The sequence below is a fragment of the Bactrocera dorsalis genome, chromosome 4 (genome assembly GCF_023373825.1).
Source record: "Bactrocera dorsalis isolate Fly_Bdor chromosome 4, ASM2337382v1, whole genome shotgun sequence".
Lineage (NCBI taxonomy): Eukaryota > Metazoa > Arthropoda > Insecta > Diptera > Tephritidae > Bactrocera > Bactrocera dorsalis.
Window position 1 is genome coordinate 17,162,581 of NC_064306.1, and position 23,920 is coordinate 17,186,500.

At 38.6% G+C, this 23,920-nt stretch overlaps 2 protein-coding genes across 2 annotated transcripts in view; both read right to left on the reverse strand.

The window, feature by feature from the left end:
* LOC125778148 (uncharacterized) overlaps nt 1-23,920 on the reverse strand; it is a 334,571-nt gene that overhangs the window by 241,123 nt on the left and 69,528 nt on the right. The window lies entirely within an intron of this gene.
* On the reverse strand, nt 22,683-23,585 carry LOC105233156 (survival motor neuron protein). Its single transcript, XM_011215130.4, has one exon. The coding sequence runs from the start codon at nt 23,480-23,482 to the stop codon at nt 22,895-22,897; it is 588 nt and encodes a 195-aa protein (XP_011213432.1). The 5' UTR covers nt 23,483-23,585; the 3' UTR covers nt 22,683-22,894.

Here is a 23,920-nt window from a genome sequence, read left to right on the forward strand (position 1 = left end):
GGCAGATATGGCCACTATTAGCGCAAATACAAATGCACTTAAATTCTATGAAGTCTGCATGCGGACATCGACTTCTTCAGATGGAATTGAAGAATGAACCGCAAACAAGACACCACCTCCTTTTCTGTTCATCCGGTCATATCTAAAGATTTCGAATGCGCTGTTGAATATTTCATTATCAAAAATGTGAGGCTTTAGCCAAGTTTCTGTGAAAGCAATGATCTTAAAGTTACAATCAATGCTGTTTAAATATAAATCAGTAAGTTTTGTATTAAGACCTCTAACATTTTGATAATAAATAATCAGCGAATTATTATTAATTAGTTTTTTGTATTCCGGGGATTTCTTAGCATTTTAGTGATAACTACAGGGTGCTTATCACGTTTATGTTCGAATTCGCGCACAAAGACCCCAGATGGCCAGAAAGAGTTATCAAGTATCAATTGAAAACTGTCAGCGGAAACGTCGATCTTAAACGATGAAATATCCCTGTTCTATTTGAAATTAAATTTACGGATGTCTGTATCTTCTTCTTCTCCTGGCAGGTACTGCATCGAACACTCTCAGAGCAGGAATATTTTCGTCCATTCGGACAACATGACCTAGCCAGCGTAGCCGCTGTCTTTTAATTCGCTGAACTATGTCAATGTCGCCGTATATCTCGTACAGCTCATCGTTCCATCGAATGCGATATTCGCCGTGGCCAACGCGCAAAGGACCATAAATCTTTCGCAGAACTTTTCTCTCGAAAACTCGCAACGTCGACTCATCTGTTGTTGACATCGTCCAGGCCTCTGCACCATATAGCAGGACGGGAATTATGAGTGACTTATAGAGTTTGGTTTTTGTCTGTCGAGAGAGGACTTTGCTTCTCAATTGCCTACTCAGTCCGAAGTAGCACCTGTTGGCAAGAGTTATCCTGCGTTGGATTTCAAAGCTGACATTGTTGGTGGTGTTTACGCTGGTTCCAAGATAGACGAAATTATCTACAACTTCAAAGTTATGACCTCGTTCACTGCCAGACCCATTTGCTTTGCTTCCTTGTCCAGTCTGGTGAAAGCAGAACTAACGGCGCGGGTGTTGAGGCTGACGATATCAATATCATCACTCTTATAAAAGATTGTACCTGCTCTATTAAGTTCTGCAGCTCGAACTATTTTCTCCAGCAGCAGATTGAAGAAATCGCACGATAGGGAGTCGCCTTGTCTGAAACCTCGTTTGGTATCGAACGGCTCGGAGAGGTCCTTCCCGATCCTGACGGAGCTTTTGGTCCCGCTCAATGTCAGTTTACACAGCCGTATTAGTTTTGCGGGGATACCAAATTCAGACATTGCGGCATAAAGGCAGCTCCTTTTCGTACTGTCGAAAGCAGCTTTAAAATCGACGAAGAGGTGATGTGTGTCGATTCTCCTTTCACGGGTCTTTTCCAAGATTTGGCGCATGGTGAATATCTGGTCGGTTGTTGATTTACCAGGTCTGAAGCCACACTGATAAGGTCCAATCAGTTTGTTGACGGTGGGCTTTAATCTTTCACACAATACGCTCGATAGAACCTTATACGCGATATTAAGGAGGCTAATCCCACGGTAGTTGGCGCAGATTGTGGGGTCTCCTTTTTTATGGATTGGGCATAGCACACTTAAATTCCAATCGTTGGGCATGCTTTCGTCCGACCATATTTTACAAAGAAGCTGATGCATGCTCCTTATCAGTTCTTCGCCGCCGTGTTTGAATAGCTCGGCTGGCAATCCATCCGCCCCCGCCGCTTTGTTGTTCTTCAGGCGGGTAATTGCTATTCGAACTTCTTCTTGGTCGGGCAATGGAACGTCTTTTCCATCGTCATCGATTGGGGACTCGGGTTCGTCTTCTCCTGGCGTTGTGTGTTCACTGCCATTCAGCAGGCTGGAGAAGTGTTCCCTCCATAATTTAAGTATGCTCTGGGCATCGGTGACTAGATCACCTTGGGGGTTCTACATGAGTATGCTCCGGTCTTGAAACCTTCTGTAAGCCGCCGCATCTTTTGGTAGAATTTTCGAGCATTACCCCTGTCGGCCAGCTTATCAAGCTCTTCGTACTCACGCATTTCGGCCTCTTTCTTTTTCTGTCTACAAATGCGTCTCGCTTCCCTCTTCAACTCTCGGTATCTATCCCATCCCGCACGTGTTGTGGTCGATCGTAACGTTGCGAGGTAGGCAGCCTGTTTTCTCTCCGCTGCGACACGGCACTCCTCGTCGTACCAGCTGTTCTTTTGCACCTTCCGAAAACCAATGGTTTCGGTTGCAGCTGTACGTAAGGAGTTTGAAATGCCGTCCCACAGTTCCCTTATACCGAGTTGTTGACGAGTGCTCTCAGAGAGCAGGAGTGCAAGCCGAGTAGAAAATCGCTCGGCTGTCTGTTGTGATTGCAGCTTCTCGACGTCGAACCTTCCTTGTGTTTGTTGGCGTGCGTTTTTTGCTGCACAGAGGCGGGTGCGAATCTTAGCTGCAACAAGATAGTGGTCCGAGTCGATGTTAGGACCTCGGAGCGCACGCACATCTAAAACACTGGAGACGTGTCTTCCGTCTATCACAACATGATCGATCTGGTTGGTAGTTTTTCGATCCGGAGACAGCCAGGTAGCTTGATGAATCTTCTTATGCTGGAATCTAGTACTACAGATAACCATATTTCGGGCCCCGGCGAAGTCGATCAGCCTCAACCCATTTGGGGATGTTTCCTCGTGGAGGCTGAATTTACCGACCGTAGTGCCAAAGATACCTTCTTTGCCCACCCTGGCGTTGAAGTCGCCAAGCACGATTTTGACATCGTGGCGGGGGCAGCTCTCATAAGCGAGCTCCAAGCGCTCATAACACTCATCTTTGGTCACATCGTCCTTCTCTTCCGTCGGGGCGTGGGCGCAAATCAGCGATATGTTGAAGAACCTCGCTTTGATGCGGATTGTGGCTAGACGTTCATTCACCGCAGTGAATGATAGTACTCGGCGACGGAGTCTCTCTCCCACCACGAATCCAACACCAAACTTGCGCTCCTTTATATGGCCACTGTAGTAAATGTCACAAGGACCTACTCGTCTCTGTCCTTGTCCCGTCCATCGCATTTCTTGGACGGCGGTGATGTCAGCCTTTATTTTCACGAGGACATCAACCAGCTGGGCAGTGGCACCTTCCCAATTAAGGGACCGGACATTCCAGGTGCATGCCCTCAATTCGTAGTCCTTATTTCGTTTTCCATGGTCGTCATCAAAAGGGGGGTCTCTCATCCGAGGCTGGTTGTTGCTATTCGCTGGGGTTGTTTTTTTACGTGGCGGGTCCCAAACCCAGCGCACAACCCTATGTAGGGGATATTTCGCCTTCTCACGTTAGCTCGCCTTCAAACGGATGTTCTTAGGCTACCCAGAGGATACTTGGTCAAAGACCGGAAGTCGTGAGCTGCTTGAGTCATATGTAAAAGAATCGTTTCTGGCCACTCCCAAGTGAATGGCGATCAGAGAACTTTCCTCACTTGCGTGAACTTCTACATATGACTCCATCCTCCATCCTCCTGTCTGTATCTACCGTTTTTAATTTCGACCAGATGTAATTTTTTATATCATCGATTGTGGTGTCCGCAGCAAGTCTCGAGATAAAAATTGCATTTTTCCGCGGTATTACAACTAAGTTTTTATTAGTTGACGATACCTAAATAAGGGCGGCGGCGTATAATTAATAAAATAAGTCAGTTTGAATTTCATATATTTTTTACTAACTTTAGAATTGACGTAAAGTTGCTGCTTTATTTAAGGATTTCACTACAGCGTTAGCGCTGATCGGCTCAACGCTATTATTTAGGTGTGCCAGTTATATACATTTTCTAAATCTAATTTTCTGCATATATAAGTTAAAGTATGTGTATATTCGTGACAAATATGTTAATATGTATTTCATTTTTATTGCATACTTCAGATACTAATTCATTGGTCTTTAAAAATTAAATAGGTACATTAGTATTTAATGTACCAAGTTTTGTATGTATTTTAGTGTGCACTGTAGTTTATGTGTTTTCTCTGATAAACAATTATTTTCAGATTATTATAAGCTCAATCATAAAATTATATAATTGCCTGACCATAAAGAAGTTCGAATAGCAATTACTCGTCTGAAAGAACAACAAAGTGGCAGGGGCCGATATGGTCGGACAAAAGCATGCCCAACGATTGGAATTTAGGTGTGGTCTGCCAAATCCACAAAAAGGGAGACTCCACAATCTACGGTAACTACCATGGGATAAGTCTCCTAAACATCGCATATAAGGTTCTATCGATCGTATTGTATCGTCGTCTATACCTCTGCACCATATGGCAGGAGTATAGAGTTTTTTTTTTGTTCATCCAGAGAGGACTTTATTTCTCAATTGTCCGAAGCAGCAAGAAATATACTGCGTTGGGATTTCGAGGCTGATGTTGTTATTTGTGTTGTTGCTGGTTCCAAGATAGACGAAATTATCTACAACTTCAAAGTTATGACAGTCAACAGTGACGTGGGTGCCTAGCCGCGAGCGCGAAGGATCGACACACACCACCCCTTCGTCGATTTCAAAGTTGCTTTTTACATTACAAAAAGTAGCTGCTTTTATGCTTATAGTAACTTGCCACAAGTTTACCAAACTTAGCACCTTTTTCACAATGGCTGGAGAATATTATTTTTAACTGCAGGTAGTTTAACTGAATTTTTTTTTTTTGAATGAGGTGGCGGAAAATGCCTTCCGCATCATCGGTGCTATCGTCATAGCGACGGTATGTACCACTTACAGGTCACTAAAAACCCTCCCTCTAAGGAACCGTCAGACCGCATTTGCATTACTTCAGGGTGGCGTTCCATTTTTCTCATTGAGACATTGACGCCTGCGTCCAGCTCTCGCTTTTTGCTGCGTAGCAGAAGTGCTGGGAATTTCTGGATAATCCCCCGGTTTGCTTCACTCTCCAGCATGACGCTGATTAAATTGTTCTTCTACGGCGGTGCATTTTCCTTGCCAGCCCACAAATCAAAGAATGTTTGTTCAGCGTCTTTTTCTGTCGCGTGGTTGTATAGGCATGACGGTTCTTCGACTTTTCCAATCAGTGGAGGTACTTTTTGAAGTATCCGTGACCGGATAACAACTGGGTTGTGTAAAAATCTATCTCTCCGAATTTACGACTTGTTCATGAGCCTAGATCTTTTATAAGCCTGGCCGTCCATCTTCTGCGACTTTCAATGTCCAATCTTTGCGTCATGTTGTTATTGTTTCCTTCTTTATTTATTCTATTGCGCTCTTATTATTATCAGATAACTGCTTTAGCTCCCACAGCTTTTTCCTTTCGTATGCTAGAAGGTCAATTGCGACATTTCCGCTTATAACTAATATTTGACACTGTTCGGTAGGCTGATGCACCTCTAAGGGCTGCGTTGCGGTGCACTCTGGCTACTACCTTACGCCAGTTTTACTTTATAAGCACGTCTGCCCATATCTTAGGTCCGTATAATACAGTGGTCGGCATTTCTTAGCACAATTATGCAAACTAACTTCACACGTACGCTTACGCTCTATCGTTCAGTCGTTGTCGAGCCAGCAACGAATTAACATCACGCAGGACTATAGCGCAAAACCAAATATGCCCTGCGAGAAATATGTTATGATTCTAAATGCCTTTGGTGCCATGCAATGCCTTTTATGTTCCAAGTCTTTTAAAGATAATAGGGAATATATTCTTAAAAGACATTTTGTTAATTTTCATTATACTATTAATTAATTAATAATGTTGCGCCAAGCGACATCTTTGTAACTCTAAAACTAAATATAAGAAAATGAAGTATTAAATTATTATAATGAAAAATGAAATTGAATTTATAAATATTGAATTCTATAAAATAATACTTACCTTAATAATGCATTGATAATACCAATCTACTACTTACCTTAATACTTACCATAATCTATTACAATATTGAACGAGAAGTTGAAGATGATTATATTTACCCCTTTTTTGATACATATTTATATTACCACTAGTTTAAGCCGTTAGTTTTAAGATTTAGGCTTAGCAATTAGATTAAGTGAAATAAAGAACGGTATTGTAATTGAACCGTGGAAACGACCGGACGCGTCTTAATTTTTATCGTAACTCTCGACAGGCTATTAGGCTTTTTTCTATTCTATTCGCGCATTCCCAAGTTTATATTTTCGCTTCTCAAAAACGCTTGAGAATTTTCAAATAATTTTAATTCCAATTTCTCACTGGGCTACTTTTTTTTCGTGCTCACCAACACAGTGACAGATCCTCTCATGCCGACCACTGGTATAATAAGACACTGATTGTTGTCGACATTAGGGCTTTCGCTTTTCTTGGCTGGGGCCTCCTATGTTGGCCTTTAGTCTCAGTTGAGAGGTGGTCTTCGCTGGCTTTCCTGGATTTGTACCCAAGGTTAGTCTGGGCTCCAGTCATACGCCTAAGTAGTTTACTGCTTTTTGTGTCCTAAGAATATAAGTAGTCGTGTTCATGCTTATCTCCAGGGGTATGTGCTTGTTTGTTAGCAGTAGCAGCTCTGTTTCCTCCGTAGCAAGCTGAGGCTATGTGAGTCAAGCCATGCGTTCGTCCCTATCATTACCTGGTTCAGCTTTCTTCGCCCTTCTTCTGTATCCCTGATAGCCGCTTCGAGTCTGGATTTAAGTAGGCTTTCGTATGGCTTTCCCGCTATGTCAAGCATACATAGTGAACGGTATGCTGATGGAGAATTAGGATCTCCTTTTCCCTTACTGATTAGCACCAGCCGTTGCTTTTTCCAGGGTTCAGAGAATATTCAAGGAAGGCGTTGTACATGTTCAGTAGTATTGCTGTTATCCCGTCCGGGCCGGGTGATTTGTTGGCGTTGAGCTTACCAGTGGCTGTTTCAGCTCTTCAAGGGTAAACTGGGGGATTTGCGCAAATCTTAAACTGTGTTTCGGTTCACTAGCCCTTATTTCGTGTGGGGAATAGTGCGTTCACGATGTGATCCATTCAGGTGTCTTTGTTCGAGCGCCGAGTTTCTTCGTCACTATTTTATACCCAAGTCCCCAGGGGTTTCTGTTTGATCTCGTGTAGGATCTGCGAAGGCGAAGGTATGTACGTCTGAGTTGGGCGATATTTTCAGTCCACCACTAAACTGATACTTTATGTTTGCCTTGGCATTGCTTTTTTACAGGCTCTAAAGCATTGTGTGCTCTAATTGTGCATATTTTTCAATAAACATATTTTTTATTACACTGTACACATTGAAATATATCTAAATTTTACATTTATTGTGCATTTTTTAAGAAAATAAATATACTTTAAAAAATATTCAGCGCATCTACAGTTTCAAAAATTTGCTACTTTACATTTATTACAAATATTAATGTTGCCACATTTTGTGTAGTGAAAAAAAGAATAAAAAAAATGTCTGTTTATAATCTTTATCGCAGAAAAAAGTTCTAAACAAAGCAACTCTGAACACCCCGGAGCCCAACCAGGGCTCTTTTTTTTTGAAGCGCGGCCGAAGACCGCCAATGCACATAGATTACCACTTACCGACGCAAACGGAGTTAGATCGCCTAAAAAACAACCCTAGGCCGGATAAAATTCGAGTCAATTGCGGTGCGTATAACCGGCTGTCGTGGGAATTGCACAAACTCCTACTTATCCAGAATAGACCCCGACATTATCTAATATAGTATGTTCTGCATGCAACGAGTCTCCGTATGACACAGGCCACCTCTTTGCATGCCCTGCCAACCCTACTCATCTAACACCCTTTTCGGGGCCTAGCGCTCCAACTGACCGTAATTAAAAAAATATCAATTTAGATGGAGCGTAAAATATCATTGCAAGCTTTAAACGCGAAGCACTTAGGCTATGCTTCACTTCCACTTTTCACCTGAAAATCTAAAACTCGATTTCGTTACGTTAAATCGTAAAAATAAGTAGGCATTTTACAAACTTCTTAACTTTAATGTTCTAATGTTTAATTATAAATATTATAATCGATATATTTAGGCTAGTATCTATACTAGGTACATTTCTACCCTTCAAGTGTCCAGATTTTTATTTTTTTATTAATATCCATTAATTATTATATCAAAATAAAGTTAAATTTCTGCCGAATACCGCTTTTGCGAATTTTTATTAATTAAATAAATATTTTCACAAAATAAAATAAAAAGAAAATAATTGTCGAATATCTCTAGATTATGTATGCTTTATGGCCGTCAAATGCAAATAAGTATAATTATTAAATTTTTACAATATTTTTGTCGAAAATAATTGATTAACGATATTCTTGTGACTTTCCATATTATAAAAAAAAAACATTATTTTATATCATAAAACACAGTAATTAAAATGTTCTATCTAGTTATTTCTTTTTCCAGGCGGACGCGGACCTCTTAACAGGGCAAACATTTTTAGTACAGTCCACTCTTAAGAGCAAGGTGTTTCAGAGTCTCAAGTCATGTTCTGCCATCTGGACCAATGGAAAGATTTGTTAAGTTCTTGGACATGGAAGGTCATACTGCTGAACAACTCGCTCAAAGTTTACTAGATTCCTTGAGTTTACTAGATTCTTAATATCAAAGATTGTGATGAGTGGGAATTAAGAAAATAAATAAGTATGCAGAATACATTCCTTGTCTTGCGCATTCATTAAATTTGGTTGCTAAGTGCGCTGCAGACTGCTGCACAGAAGCATTACTTTTTGTGGGACGAGCCACAATATATTATAATATTACATGTCAACGTTTAATACAACATGGCAACATCATGTCAGCAAGTCAGCAAGTCAGCTGCGCCTGGCTTACAAGCAACGCTGAAACGAATACAACACAAAACGAAACAAGGAATACATAGTAACCGTTAGGCTCGAGGACGCCCGCGGTTATTACTATATAGCACTACGCATCATACGAGCAGTTCTCTTCTCCTACTGACAGCCACCGCGTGCGCATCACACCATAACCACCACAACTGGTGACCCCGACGTGATTGATAGCCTGATGTGATCGATAGTTATACCGCGATTCATTAATATATTGTATTTTTAAAATTCGTTAACTATTTCGGCTACAGTGCATCTCGTTTATTAATTAAAACTACGCAAACATTTTTCGACTACAGTGCACTTTGTGTAGTGGTTTTTGTGCTCATCTGCGCACGTGGCTGCTCACGCATACGACCGATTGGAGGACAACTGGAGTTTTCCCGCAGTGCTGATTAGTGCAACCTCGAGAGCAGCACATACAACTTTTCAACTCATCATTTTCTTTCGCTAAATCGCTATGCCAGATAGCGCAAACGTGCAAGTGGCAGACAGTATAACGCCACTCCAACGTGTTTCTATACGATGTCCGCTCTTCAATTCCGAACGACCAGCCTTGTGGTTCGCCCAACTCGAGGGACAATTTCATCTCGCCGGAATTTTCGATGAAATTACGCAATACCACTACGCTTCCTCACACCTTGACGCCAAGGCCGCCGCAGAAGTGGAAGACCTTCTTTTGAACGTTCCCACAGAAACGCCCTACACTCGCCTAAAAGGGACACTGATCGAACGCCTTACACTCTCTCGCGAAGCACGGCTACAACAGCTTCTCGATCGAGAGACCTTGGGTGATAGAAAACCGTCGCAATTTCTACGCCATCTCAGAAGCCTCGACAACACCGTTCCGGACAACATTCTTCGTACTAAGTGGCTAAGCAGACTTCCGATGTCAACACAATCTATACTTGCATCCCAAGCGGACATGAATCTTGATAAACTCGCGTCTCTGGCAGACAAAATACACGACATCGCACTACCAGCAGAAATTAATTCGCTCCAAGAATCAACAACAACATCAGCAGTGGAATCACGCATTTCCCGTCTCGAAGCTTCGATTAACGAGCTAGCTTCTCCTGCTGACAGCCACCGCGTGCGCATCACACCATAACCACCACAGCTTCCAGTTTTAAGCGGCAGAGCATATCTCGTACCCGCTCTCGCCAGCGCTTTCGTTCGCGCACATCTTCACCAGCATTGAACAACGACACATGCTGGTACCACCAAAATTTCGGCAATAAAGCAAAACGTTGCCGATCGCCGTGCTCATTTCAGGGAAACCTACCGTCGGACCGTTAGTGGCGGTTAACGGCTCCTCACGCGAATCAAACCGCCTTTTCATAATAGATCGCACAACCAAAATCCAATTCCTGGTGGATACAGGCGCCGATCTCTGTACTTTTCCTAAATCTCTCGCACCGTGGCCGTCCGAACGAATCAACTATAATCTCACAGCAGCAAATGGGTCTACGATTAATACCTATGGTTGCATAACTCTAACACTCAACCTTGGTCTCAGACGAAATTTTACATGGCGCTTCGTGGTAGCGGACATAACGAAACCTATTATTGGCGCAGATTTTTTAGCTCATTTCGGCATCTTACCCGACCTCAAGAATAGCTGCCTTATCGACTCGATAACTGGACTAAAAGCCGCATGTAAGTTATCTCCATCAAAAATCATTTCGGAAATTAAAGTACTGCCCGTCGATCCTATATGGGCAGATGCACTAAAGGAGTTTCCTAACCTGACAAAGCCCGAAGAAATCTGTCAGCCAACAAAACATACTACGCAGCACCACATATCTACAACACCGGGACCTCCAGTTTCCTGCAAAGCTCGAAGACTTCTTCCCGACAAACTTAAAATTGCCAAGACAGAGTTCGAGAAAATGTTACAACTAGGAATCGCTCAACGTTCGAAGAGCTCCTGGTCATCTCCGCTCCATCTGGTTTCAAAGAAGTCTGGCGAATGGCGACCTTGCGGAGATTATCGACGACTTAACGCCCGTACACTGCCAGACCGGTATCCTGTTCGTGTTCTCGAAGACTTTACTGCCAATCTAACCGGCAAAACAGTATTTTCAACAATTGATTTAGTACGCGCTTTTAATCAAATACCTGTTTCCAAAGAAGATGTCGACAAAACCGCTATTATAACACCGTTTGGTCTTTTCGAATTTCCGTTCATGACGTTCGGACTTCGGAATGCCGCACAAACATTTCAACGATTTATCGACGAGGTAACACGGGGACTAGACGACTTCTTGTTTCCATACATAGACGACATCCTAATCGCTTCGAAGGATGTTACGCAACACCGCACTCATCTTCGCTTACTTTTCGAACGACTCACTAAGTATGGTGTCGTAATTAACACCGCTAAGTGCCGTTTTGGTCAGTCCGAAGTGGACTTTTTGGGACACCGTATTTCAGCCAAAGGAATCCTACCTCTTTCTGGTAAAGTAGACGCGATAGTTAACTTTCCACGACCAAAAACGATCCGAAAACTGCGTGAGTTTCTTGGCATGATCAATTTTTATCGTAAATTTCTTAAAAACGCTGCTAAGTTACAGACACCCCTGCACGAGTACATTCAAGGAACTTCAATAAAAGGTTCTCATCCGGTCCCCTGGACACCAGAAGGAGATGCAGCGTTCGTTCAGTGCAAAGAAGAGCTACGTAAAGCAACAATATTAGCATACCCTGATACAACGCTCCCTTGGGCAATATTTACTGATGCCTCAGAATATGCTATCGGCGCCGTCCTCCAACAACGGCGAGGACAACACTGGGAACCATTGGCCTTCTTCAGCCAAAAGCTTCAACCTGCTCTTAGAAAACACTGTCCGTACGACCGTGAACTTCACGCTATCTACGCAGCTTTACGAAAATTTCGTTATATTTTCGAAGCACGACACATCACGATATTCACGGATCACAAACCCTTGCTACATGCTTTTTCTCAGGACCCCGATCGAGCGACACCCTGGCAATTCCACCGCCTAGATTTCATCAGCCAGTTTACAACCGATATCCAACATATAGCCGGAAAAGACAACATCGTCGCAGATGCTCTTTCTCGCATCGAAGAAATTTCAATGGCAGTATCTTCAAACGAACTTGCACAAGCACAAGCTGAGGACGAGGAACTTCAGCAAAGAATACAAAGGGAACACCACGATTCACTAAACTTGCGACATGTCAACATTCCAGGCTGCAATAAACCGATATACTGCGACGTTTCGACCGATATTATTCGTCCGTACGTTCCCATCGCACTGAGGAAGAAAATATTCGACGCTCTTCACAGCATTAGTCATCCCGGAACACGAGCTTCCGCCAAATTGTTAACGCAACGATACGTTTGGCCCAGCATTAACCGTGACTGCCGATTGTGGGCCCGAACATGCCTAGCTTGCCAACGAAATAAAGTATCTCGCCACGTTTTATCACCAATCCAAAACTTTCCAAGCCGCACAAGACGTTTCGAACATATCCATGTGGACATCATTGGTCCATACGTACCTTCAAAAGGGTATCGCTACTGCTTGACAATCATCGATCGTTTCACCAGGTTTCCAGAGGCATTTCCCATTGAAAGTATGGACGCCGAATGTGTTGCCCGCACACTCTTTGCTGGATGGATATGCCGCTACGGCGTACCATTACAAATCACAACGGACCAAGGAACACAGTTTAAGAGCCAACTCTTTAACGCTCTCGCTCGTCTCCTCGGCAGTAAACATATAAATACCACCACTTTCCATCCGCAGTCGAATGGAATGGTGGAACGCCTTCACCGTCACTTGAAGGATGCCATTCGTTGCCACGAAAACAGCTCATGGGTCGACATGCTACCCATCGTTCTCCTTGGAATTCGCGCCGCTTGGAAGGAAGATCTTGGCGCAACTCCTGCCGATCTTGTTTATGGAGAGCCAATTCGTTTACCAGGTGAATTCCTACCGCCTTCGCCACGATCTGGTTTGCCACCATCCGATTTGGCATTACGCTTGAGAAATTACTTCGCAGACCTTGCACCACAACCCATCGTCCGACATGGTCAGAGGAAAACATTTATTTTCAAAGAACTATCTACATGTTCACATGTTTTTATTCGTCGCGACGCTCCACACCACGCATTCACTTCACCTTATGAAGGACCTCACCGAGTCATTTCAAAGCATGAAAAATATTTCATCGTAAACGTCAAAGGCGAAAACACTACAGTTTCGATCGACCGACTGAAGCCTGTTTATGTACTTCCCGACGATAAGCTCAACGAGAATGAGCAGCACAACGACGATGACAACAATACTACGCATACTACATTAACTTCACCAGAGTTATCTGAACCTGGGACATCTCGATTTTCGTCGCCATCATACCGCCCATCTGAATCCGATTCCAACTTATCTACACCGTCACCCAAGAGACGCGTTAGATTCCGCTGAACTTTTAATCATTTTCCTAAATTATCAATAATTTTGATAACGTACTCCAAGAAGGGGAGTACTTGTGGGACGAGCCACAATATATTATAATAATAATATACATGTCAACGTTTAATACAACATGGCAACATCATGTCAGCAAGTCAGCTGCGCCTGGCTTACAAGCAACGCTGAAACGAATACAACACAAAACGAAACAAGGAATACATAGTTAACCGTTAGGCTCGAGGACGCCCGCGGTTATTACTATATAGCACTACGCATCATACGAGCAGTTCTCTTCTCCTGCTGACAGCCACCGCGTGCGCATCACACCATAACCACCATACTTTTCTTCATCATTTCATTTCATTGAAAACCTCTATACATTTTTTTTCCGCTTGTACTTATCGAGGGGGTCGTCTTACGAACGCACTTAAAGATTCTACTTCAAAAATTCCGATTTTGAAACGGTTATCGGACACTAGGTGGTCAGCCCGAGCTGATGCTACGAAGGCACTTTATGTGGTTTTATCACTATTAAGCAAGTATTAGAAGACATTTTCAATAACGTGGATCAAAAAGCGGAGTGCCGTAAAAAAGCTTACGGACTACTTTCAACGATGAATAAGTTAGAAACGGGAATAATGACAATTGCGTGGAACGAAGTCCTAGAACGCTTGGAAGCGACTAGTGCTTCGCTGCAGTCGTCTGATCAAGACCTTAATAAAGGTATACGTTTTGACTCTTGCCTTGAAGAAAATTCGTTAGTGACGACGTTACTGGATTGCAGTACGCCAAAAATTTGGAAAGTCATCTTGAAAACTGTTTTATAAAATAGAAACAAGGAAAGTTACGACAAACTACGGTAAAGGAATTTTTAAAAGTCCAAACATAAATAAATACATATGTTCAATTTATTATAACCATGAAACATCTCGCAATAAAAATGAAATATATAAATTAATGTACCAAGAAATCTAATTTATTTAAAAAGTAGTGTGTGTATAAATTTTAGTAAAATTTTTATTCGTCCACTCCTATAAGCAGACCCCCCCATAAGCGGACGAAAATTGTAGAACCGTCAGTGTCCGCTTGTGGGAGGGTCTCACTGTATATATTTTTTTCTTGATCTGGACCACTCCTTTATCCGTACATAGAGTACGACTCCGATTACTTTGGCGGTCGGGTAAAAAAAAACGAATTTCGGTATAAATGGGGTACGGACAGGGAAGTTTCTCCAGAGGAGGAATATGCAAAAATAATGTTGCTAACACTTATATTATTTAAAATATTCCCGATTAAAATTTCAAAAATTTGTGTTAATAACACATAGTATTTCATAATGTTTCTCTAAATTTTTTTCAAATTTTTAACTTTGTATATTTTTAAATTTACACTCTAAACATTGAAAAAGGTTCACATTTACCTTTTATTTTGTTAAATTTTAGCTAAATTTATTAATTTAGAAATCACTTAGCACCAGGAATAAAGGGATGTCCAACTTATTCCAGTGTGAGAGCGCTTCAAAATAAGCGTTTTTTATAACATTTTCCATTATGGCCAGATTGAACAAAATAATAACTTTTGGGCATTTAAATCAAAATCCCTAACATTTAGTACGAATAAAAATTACTATATAGTTATTTATTATATGGAGAAACTATTTAAATATTTTTATAGTAAATATAAAGAATAAATAAAAAGAAATGTGGTGTCGTGGGACACCAGGTAGAAACGAAGTTCCTTCGGCTAATGTAGAATCGATACAATTTGCAAAAAAAAAATTGTGCTTATTTTTTTGATTATGATTTATTTAAGTACAGATAAGTATTAAAAAAATTTAGTATTTTAAGAAATAATGAATTACATAAAATAAAAAAAAAAAATTGTAATTCAAATTATTAACTAAAATAACAAAATAATAGTCAAGTTTGGTAAAACCAAATGTGCATGCCTATAACTTGCCCAAGTAACTAAAAGAATTTCACATTTCCGAGTTCTCTACAATCGACTTGGAAGTTTGGGATATAGGTGGTGTTTATACGCATTTCTTTGATTTAGTCGAGGCTTACTTTCGCTGCAGTTTCTTGCCCCATTGATGGGTTTCTTTTTGCAAAGGTGTGTTATTAAACATATAATGTCTTCATATAGTCTAGGTCTTCGAAAATTCTACTTTGACCCCAGCTTATTCCTCCCGTTCCGCGTGTAGCCTTATCTATTACTATATCCAATACGATGTTAAGGGAATATTTTAGTCTAGAGTCAGAAGTTTCAAGTAAAAAATGTAAATTAATATTATTAATATAAATGTTTTATTATTTTAACATTACAAGAATAGATAACAAAATCTGAAAATAGGTACTGGGGTGTAAATATACGGTTTCCTGGGGCTTGAACAGTTTTGATTGGATTTAAACAATTCTTGGTCATAAGGTGGAATACACTAAAGATATTAATTGTGCAAAGTTGTATCCAGTTATATTCATGCTACTTGATTTGTGCACTGGAAACTGAACGAATCAAGTGGAATTTAAAATTGTGCTATATGGGAAGTAGGCATGGTTGTTGTCCGATTTCGTCCATTTTCACAATGTTACATAAGAATGTCACGTACTAAATATTGTCGAAATCGGTCAGTCGGGTCCCGAGACATGGGATTACAACAAAAAGTTGGCGGTGCCACACTATTCGTCTAATTTTCAAACCGGCTCCCATAAAGTTTTCTCATACCATCCTGGTGGCGAGATTATCCGCCGATATCATTCACTTTCGGTCGGTAGAAGTTCTTATAAGATTAATACTCAGCAAATTTGGTTGTTGTAGCTTAAGTGGTTTAAGAGCTATGTACATTATTAGACGGCGCCCACTTTTTCAAAAGGTTGTGCCCACAGGTGCCCTTAGCTACTGCCATTCCTTGTGCTTACAGCTTCATATCTTAATTGTGCGCCTAGTTATGGAACTTTATATATTTTCGGTTAGTGGCGATTTGTGTTCGGACAGACAGACAGTCAACGGAAATTCAACTATTCTCTTCGTCCAGATCGTTCATATACATATATATAATCCTATATCTATCTCCCTTAGCTTTAGGTCATACGTACAACCGTTAAGTGAACAAAACTATAACACTCTGTAGTAACTGGTTGCAAGAATATAAAAAGTTCCAGCTGATAATGTGGGGTCTCAAAAGATTGGGACGTGCCCATACAAATGATTTTAATCCTCCCAACAATCTGAAACATTTATAACTGTTCGGGTTTTTTTTAATAATAAAAACTTAAATTTTGGGATATGGTTAGTTCTGGACCTAGACAAGTCTATAAAGAAGACTCCCTACCATCGTATAGGTGGTTTTATTCAATTAATGAGCTCTTTGTCTTACAAAGTACGTTAACCCACATCAGAGTAGACCGTCTTATTAAAACAATTAATTTTAAGGGGACCACTCTATTATCGAATGCATTCCAGATTATGAAGTGTATTGAACGCCTCTTGGAAGTCGATAAAGATGAGATAAAGAGGGAAGCGTCATTTCATTAATTTTTTCTATACCGGAAACAAAATACTTTCTGGAGTATTTGTGACAGGGGCCTAAAATCCTGGGTCTCAAACAAAGATACTTATAAATAGCTTTTTGACATTGAAGAGCTTACAGTCTTTTCTTACGGTTTTACTATCACTATTTTCAGTTAGGTCCCGCAGCAAAATCCCTATCTCCTCCAAGTCCGCCATAAGGAACTTCGTTCCAATAATTCTTCGCTAAAATAAAAGTTACATACTACATTTTGAGCATAATAACAAAATCTCAAACCATTAACCAACCTTTTAGCCCTTTGCGCCAAAAAATATGCAACAATTCAACTCCCCATAAACGTACTTAGTGCAAGCACAATTCTCACCCAAAACTAATTTGCATACACAATATTGTTACAGATTTTCATGCCTAATTATTGGCAAAGCCTAAAGGTAGGCTATAACCAGCGAACTTACGGTCTTTTTCTTACGGGTTTTTTCTTACGGTTTTACTATCACTTTTTTTCAGTTAGGTCCCGCAGCAAAATCTCTTCTATCTTCTCCAAGCATGACGTAAGGAACGTCATTCCAAAAGGATTTAAGCTTGTTAGCTCTCAATCATTAAATGTTTTTAATCATTTTCCATTGAAAATAATACCATGATGCGTCAATTACACAACGTTTTTCAAATACCTTTAAATTTCAAAAATTTATTTAATTTTCATTGTTTTACATTTTTTATAAGTGGTCTTGAACGATGCAACAAATCCCTCCGTTTACATATTTTTTTGGTAAGATTTCAATCTGGCCATCGCTCGTTTCTAATTGCTAAACGTCAAAACCTCCTGAACTCGATCAACTGTAAAAGTTCAGGAGGTTTTGACGTTTAGCAATTGTTCTCTCACTTCCAATGAGAGAGGAGTTTGGACATCTCTTTGTGTATTATTAGACGCGGCAACATTTGTTGCGGCAACTCTTGGTTTATAGGTGAGGGGGCGACGAGGAGAGGAGAATCGCGCTGAGTTTCCAGTGTTCAGCAACTCGCTTTGTGTTCTTATTCGTAACAGTTCGCTGCGACGTTTTTCGGCATACGTGTTCTTTCTTTCGTAGTACATAGTTGCATTTGAGTATATTTTATTGAAATTAATATTTTGAATATATTTAAAAAAAATAATTTCATCTGTTGGCAAGTAATTTGCAAATATGTATACAGATATACATAATATAATATAAATATTTTAGAAACTGGAGTATGACGAAAAAATCGAATTAATTGAAGATATTGTGAAATGTATGGAGAAAGCCATACAAATTGATTCAGCCGATAGTGAAAAGGGTGATATATGTGAAAGTCTGTCATATAATCTTTGTTTTAATTTTGAATTATAAATAAAATGTATTTCTTAATTGACAGAACTAATTAATTTATGTGATAGAGTGTCCCAAATACCTATAAGGAAAAAGAAACGACAATGGGTTAAAGTAAAGTGAAAAAGAATGAGAGAAAAAAAAAAGTGTGTGGAGTCCCTACGCGCGGAAGAAGTTATACTTCTTAGCGGTGTTCAGAAAATGCATAACATTTTCTATGAAAGAAAACTTAAATTCACATTTTATAATTTTATTATGCACATTTTATAAAGCAAAGTCTAAGTGAAGGAATTTTAATTCGGAAAGAAGTTCTGTCTCTTCGTTGCGGAAGGGAATATGCAGCGTAACCATATATCTTTTGTAATCCATCAACACGCGTTGAAAGCCCAGCAGTTATCGGTAGTTATAGATGCTCCCGCAGAGATTGATGAAACAGCAGACGTTGAATCTTTTTACGCGCTCTCTGATATTCCTCAGCTGTTTTCCTCTTCCTCGGTTGGCTGCCAGCTATCATTTCCAATCTCTCCTTTTCCCGCTCTGCTTTCTTTCGTGCTCGGTATTCACGATAATATTGTACTGTTTTCCCTCCTTTTAAACCACGGGCTACAATCTCAACAGAATTTATTTTTAATTTTTTGCTTACTAATAGAAATTAAATTTATCACAGCAATATTATGTATATGTATATACATATTATGTATATGTATATTGCTGTGATAAATTTATTTTCTATTAGTAAGAAAAAAAAATATTTATTAGTATAGTATACGATGTTAAAAAGCAAAAATTTAAAAATAAATTCTGTTGAGATTCGAACCAGTGTTCACATCGTGACAGTCTAGGCGCTTACCACCATTGACACTTAGGTTTCGTTGACTTAAGTATGATTTGGTTATGCAGACAAGGTTACGTTACATTCATATGGATGGAGCGAGGTTGCGCAACTTTGCGTTACTTTTATATGGAAGGTTGCGCAACCAGAATCTATCGCAACCTTTTCCGGCGTCGTATAAGAAGTATAACTTCAAAAACTCGAACAGAGTTGCCCAACACAAGTTGCTCGTGTGAAGGTAATGGGCAACTGCAAAAGAGAATCGCTCGAGAATTAGCAACTTTTGTTGCCGCGTGTAATAATAGACTTTATCTCTGCTTAGCACACTCATCATTGAGAAGGTGAGATTGTTTACAATTATGAGGAAAACAAGCGTTGCCACATCTTAAACACGAAATATGTAAGTTTTTCAACGATTTTTCTTTGTATTTCCGCATGATTCTTTTTTAATATTAGGGGTATTCTCTTGCTCTTGCAAAACCCGGTGCACGGTGCAAGCATTGCAGATTTACAACGGCACAACAACAAACACACGCAGAAAAATATTTGCAAGGGCTGTGAAATATGTCAGACCAAAACCCATGTATATTAGCGTGCAATGTCACGCAAAAATAAAATTGCAACCCTGTTGTAGTTGCCATTTTACATAAAGACATATTACGTCGTTAAACTGTTGAGAAAGGTAAATTTTAATTAGATTTTATAATTTCTATTTAAATTATAAAGTTTTGTTACCGTTTTTTTGTTAAAAATGCATGCAGAAGGTGCGCCAATTCACAATAGTCATGCACAATAGTCATTTACAATAAATTAACTGAATCAGTCGCTCATATATCACTACATTTTGCAATGGGTGCTCTCGTGCCCTTGTATATTTCGGTGTAGTATTTTTGCAATCTGCAATCTTGCAAGAGCAAGAGAATACCCCTATTAACTATAATAAAAAAATATTTTCCAACACTTTACAAGCTGTAATTGAGTTGTGAATACTTTTTCCATATACACATGTATGTATATGTACATATAAAATGTGATTTATATTTAATAAACACAAATAAGTAAAACTCTATCATAATATTATAAAATGTATATCATATCGGGGTGACTTCGGACGCGCTTTAAAAAAATAACCCTGGTCGAGCCAATACTCGGGAAGACTGAAGTACTTTTGCTTAGTACTCCTATAAAAACCTAAGTATTTTATTACGTAATACTATTATTTTAATATTACTTAATTGCTTATTACATTTAAATTAGAAAATATCCATATGCATGGAAAGATTGTTTATGCTAAATTTTAATTGGAAATATAATTTATTGACACTTGTTTTTATTAAAACTAAGATTGAATTTTTTAAAATATAGAGTTCTACCTTTATAAAACCTGCAAAAATTGTAAATTTGTTTTAATGTATACAGTTTAATTAAATGGATTTGAGGTGAAAAATGTGGATCAAGTATGTTAAAAGTAGTAGTGTGTTAAATTTAGCTTGTTGAAATGTTCAAATTTTAAGAATATTTGAACTGTAAAGTCGAATATCTCGTAAACTAAGCGTTTGCAGTACCTATAACTCTACATATTTTTAAATCAGGATGACTTCCTCTTTCCAACGGTACCTTCAGATCGCGGAGCCAAAGAAATCGGAATTGTGCCCAGTAGTGTTCCAGAACACAACTTACAAATGGTTGCTAATCAGATACTGAGAAAATCAATTTTCAACATATTGTCGATTAAATTCTGGCTAGCAGTCCTCTGTCAGTTAAGTTCTAACGACCCTTAAAATAATCATTTAATATACATACTTACATTTATATGTTGCTGAATTGGAAAGGTAAAATACATAATCAGGGGTGTTGTGGAATCCAATTCTAATTATCAATGGTGTCACAGAATCTGTTTAAATTTTCGTCTTTTCGAACATACGCAAAACCAATATTCGAATCAGCTGTTTACTAATGTGACAAAACTTACAAATGAATACATTTGGAAGCAATACTTTTAAAGTTTTTAATGAGTTCCGAATTAAAGAAAGATTTAGGAGATATGTAACATACATCGAATGAATAAAGACGCATTTGGGTGTTAAATTACGTTTGTTACGTTTTATAAATCTTCTTTAAGAGGGGAGCCTGTTTTAGAAGTGTCAACAAATTTTGTTCTTTTTTTTTGCTGGAATATCTTTACATAAAATCATCTAAAAATAAGGTAAATGTTCAGGAGAGCGGCTTTTCCGAAAACGTGCACCAATTTTCACGGGAAAGGTCTTAAAATACTCGTTTTTAGTTCTAATTTACGAATATGTTAGGCGCGTGCCTTTAAAATCAGTATTTTCTTTGTTTTTATCAAAAAACATCGTATTTCCCGAAATCAAAAATTCACTTTTGCACTTTACACGTCTTTGGATGTTGAAATTATACTTTCTATAAGTTATATTCACGTAATTATTGATGTTCTTTCGTTAATCAATAAGATAAATAGGTTTTTTTGTTATTTTTATAAAAATATGAAAAACTTTACAATCACTTCAATTCAACGAAAATGGCAAGGTATGTTCGAAATTATGGCACAGCTGTTGTAAATTCGAATGGCCACTATTGATTCATGATCGTTTTCGAATTATCGATACTCTCAATATTTGAGGCTGATCGAGAATTGGTAAAAATGAGAAATACACAATAGAAAAAATTTATAATTCATTATTATTGCAGAAAGAAGAAGAATTTGGACACAGAAGAATTTTGAACACCGGGGTTTTGGACCGACCAGGGATATTATTTTTCGAGCGCTCGAAATATTGAGAATATCGATATTTTAATTTATTTTTATTTTTCCAATTAATAATATTTTTCTATTATATATCTCTCATTTTTATCAATTCTTGTTTAGTCTCGAATATCGAGAGTATCGATATTTCGAACCCGATCACTGCTTTTATCACTAGTTCTCAATTGAATTTCGAATAGTGATGCCATTTATAGCGTGAATATTGTGCAAAATCGAAATATTTTTATTGTTTTTATTGCAAAAATACATAAAATTAGATAACGCGCCATACATATTCGTGAATCGGAATTAAAAAACGAATTTTTTAAGACATTTCCCGTGAAAATTGGTGTACGTTTTCGGAAAAGCCGCTCTCCTGAACATTTACCAAAAATAATTTCATTTTTACGATTTTTCTTAATTGGCGAACAGGATAGAAAAAAACTAAACGTTGTATGGAATTGGGGCAAAGATTATATTATGGCATTAAATTATCTTCTATTTATACTTGAAAAAAAATAAGAAAAATTAAGTTTGAACATACACATGTTAAAAAAACCTCAAAAGCCTCTAAAGAAGGCTCCACCCTTAAATATCCGCATCCAAAACTCAATAATTAAGACATTTCGTGTTTTATTCTTATGTTTTCTACTATAGGAATAAAGATAAATTGATTCGTAACAATAAAATAATTTGATTGCTTAACTTACATTTCAAATCTGTGTGCGACTATCTTCTTGCCTTGTTTCTGACAGCAAAACCGATAAAATTGGTTTCTGTGACACCCAAAACCGATACAAATTCTGTTTTGAATATCAAACCAATAATACTGAATTCATGACACCTTTTTTGATCGGTTTCAATTCTGATTCCCGACAACTATAAGATTCCACAAAACCTTGAATATTGTACAAACAATTTCCTTATGATCTTAGTTATGAATTGCTTTATTTAATATCTTCATATTTAGTTTACATTGTCTTCATGTCATTTATATATGTACATACATACATACATACATATACTTATAACGATTTGATTAAAAATACAAAATAGGTCGTTACTTCAATGAAAAGGTAAAACATATTATTTTTATGTAATTCAATTTTTAATTATAGGAATTTAATTAATGGTCTCAGACTTATTTGTTTTTATCTTTTGCTAATTTAATGCCCTCATATATACCAGTATAATAACCACTCATGTACCAGGACATTAACATAGCTGATAAATGTTCCGAATCACCAATATTTTGCGTAAGCATAGGCGGTAAAGGTGGAGGAGGGGGTAACATATCAGTTAACATTTTTTTACTGCTACTAACAGTACTATCAATATCTTTCCGTCCCCGCGCGTTCGCCTGTTGAAACTGCAAACGACGTGCCTTTTTCCCCCAAGACGGTAACAAATCCTTTAGATTAACTATTTCTTCATTATCGTACCCAATATATTTCACCAAGCATGTATCATTAGATCCGTCCTTCGATAATATTTTCGCTTCATAATCACAACCATCATCGTGGTAAGTAGATCTAACGTAGTCACCCACATTAAATTCTGTTAAAGGACTTTGTTCAGTTTTCAACATTTTTGTTGCTCCCTTATTGGTGCTACTAGATATGTATTTTGCTACATCTTCGCTACCAAGTTTTACACATTCGCCATAGGATTTAATTAACATACTCTCATCCCAGGACTGGTCCACACAGTCTTTATTAATAATTTCCATCAAACGATTATTACCATAACAAATAAACTAAAACGACTTTCAACTCATTCAACAAATCGCAGTCTGGATTAGCGTTAGTCTTTATCACATCTCGACAAGCAATAGATTACGTCTCGAAATCGGTATTGCTAACAATATTGCTTATCAGGGCTTCCCAACAGGCAATTTAAGATTGCAAGAACCTGTACTGGTAGCAATATTGCCGATCGTGACTGCACAAATTTTCTCTAAGCATAATAGCAGAAACAGCGAATTCTGCTCCTCCCTTCATCAGTTGCCGCTTCAAGCAAACTTTGTCAACCTTTGTTGAGCCCGTAGAATCAGCCATTTTTTTGTTTTAATTTGAACAATGTTGCCATTGCTCAAAACGCATATATATGTATGTATGTAGTTTTGTACACATCTAAGTTTTTAATTACAATTTTTTATAATATAGAA

Coding starts and splice junctions, on each gene's coding strand:
- LOC105233156 (XM_011215130.4), bottom strand. CDS start 23,482: ATGGAAATTATTAATAAAGACTGTGTGGACCAGTCCTGGGATGAGAGT.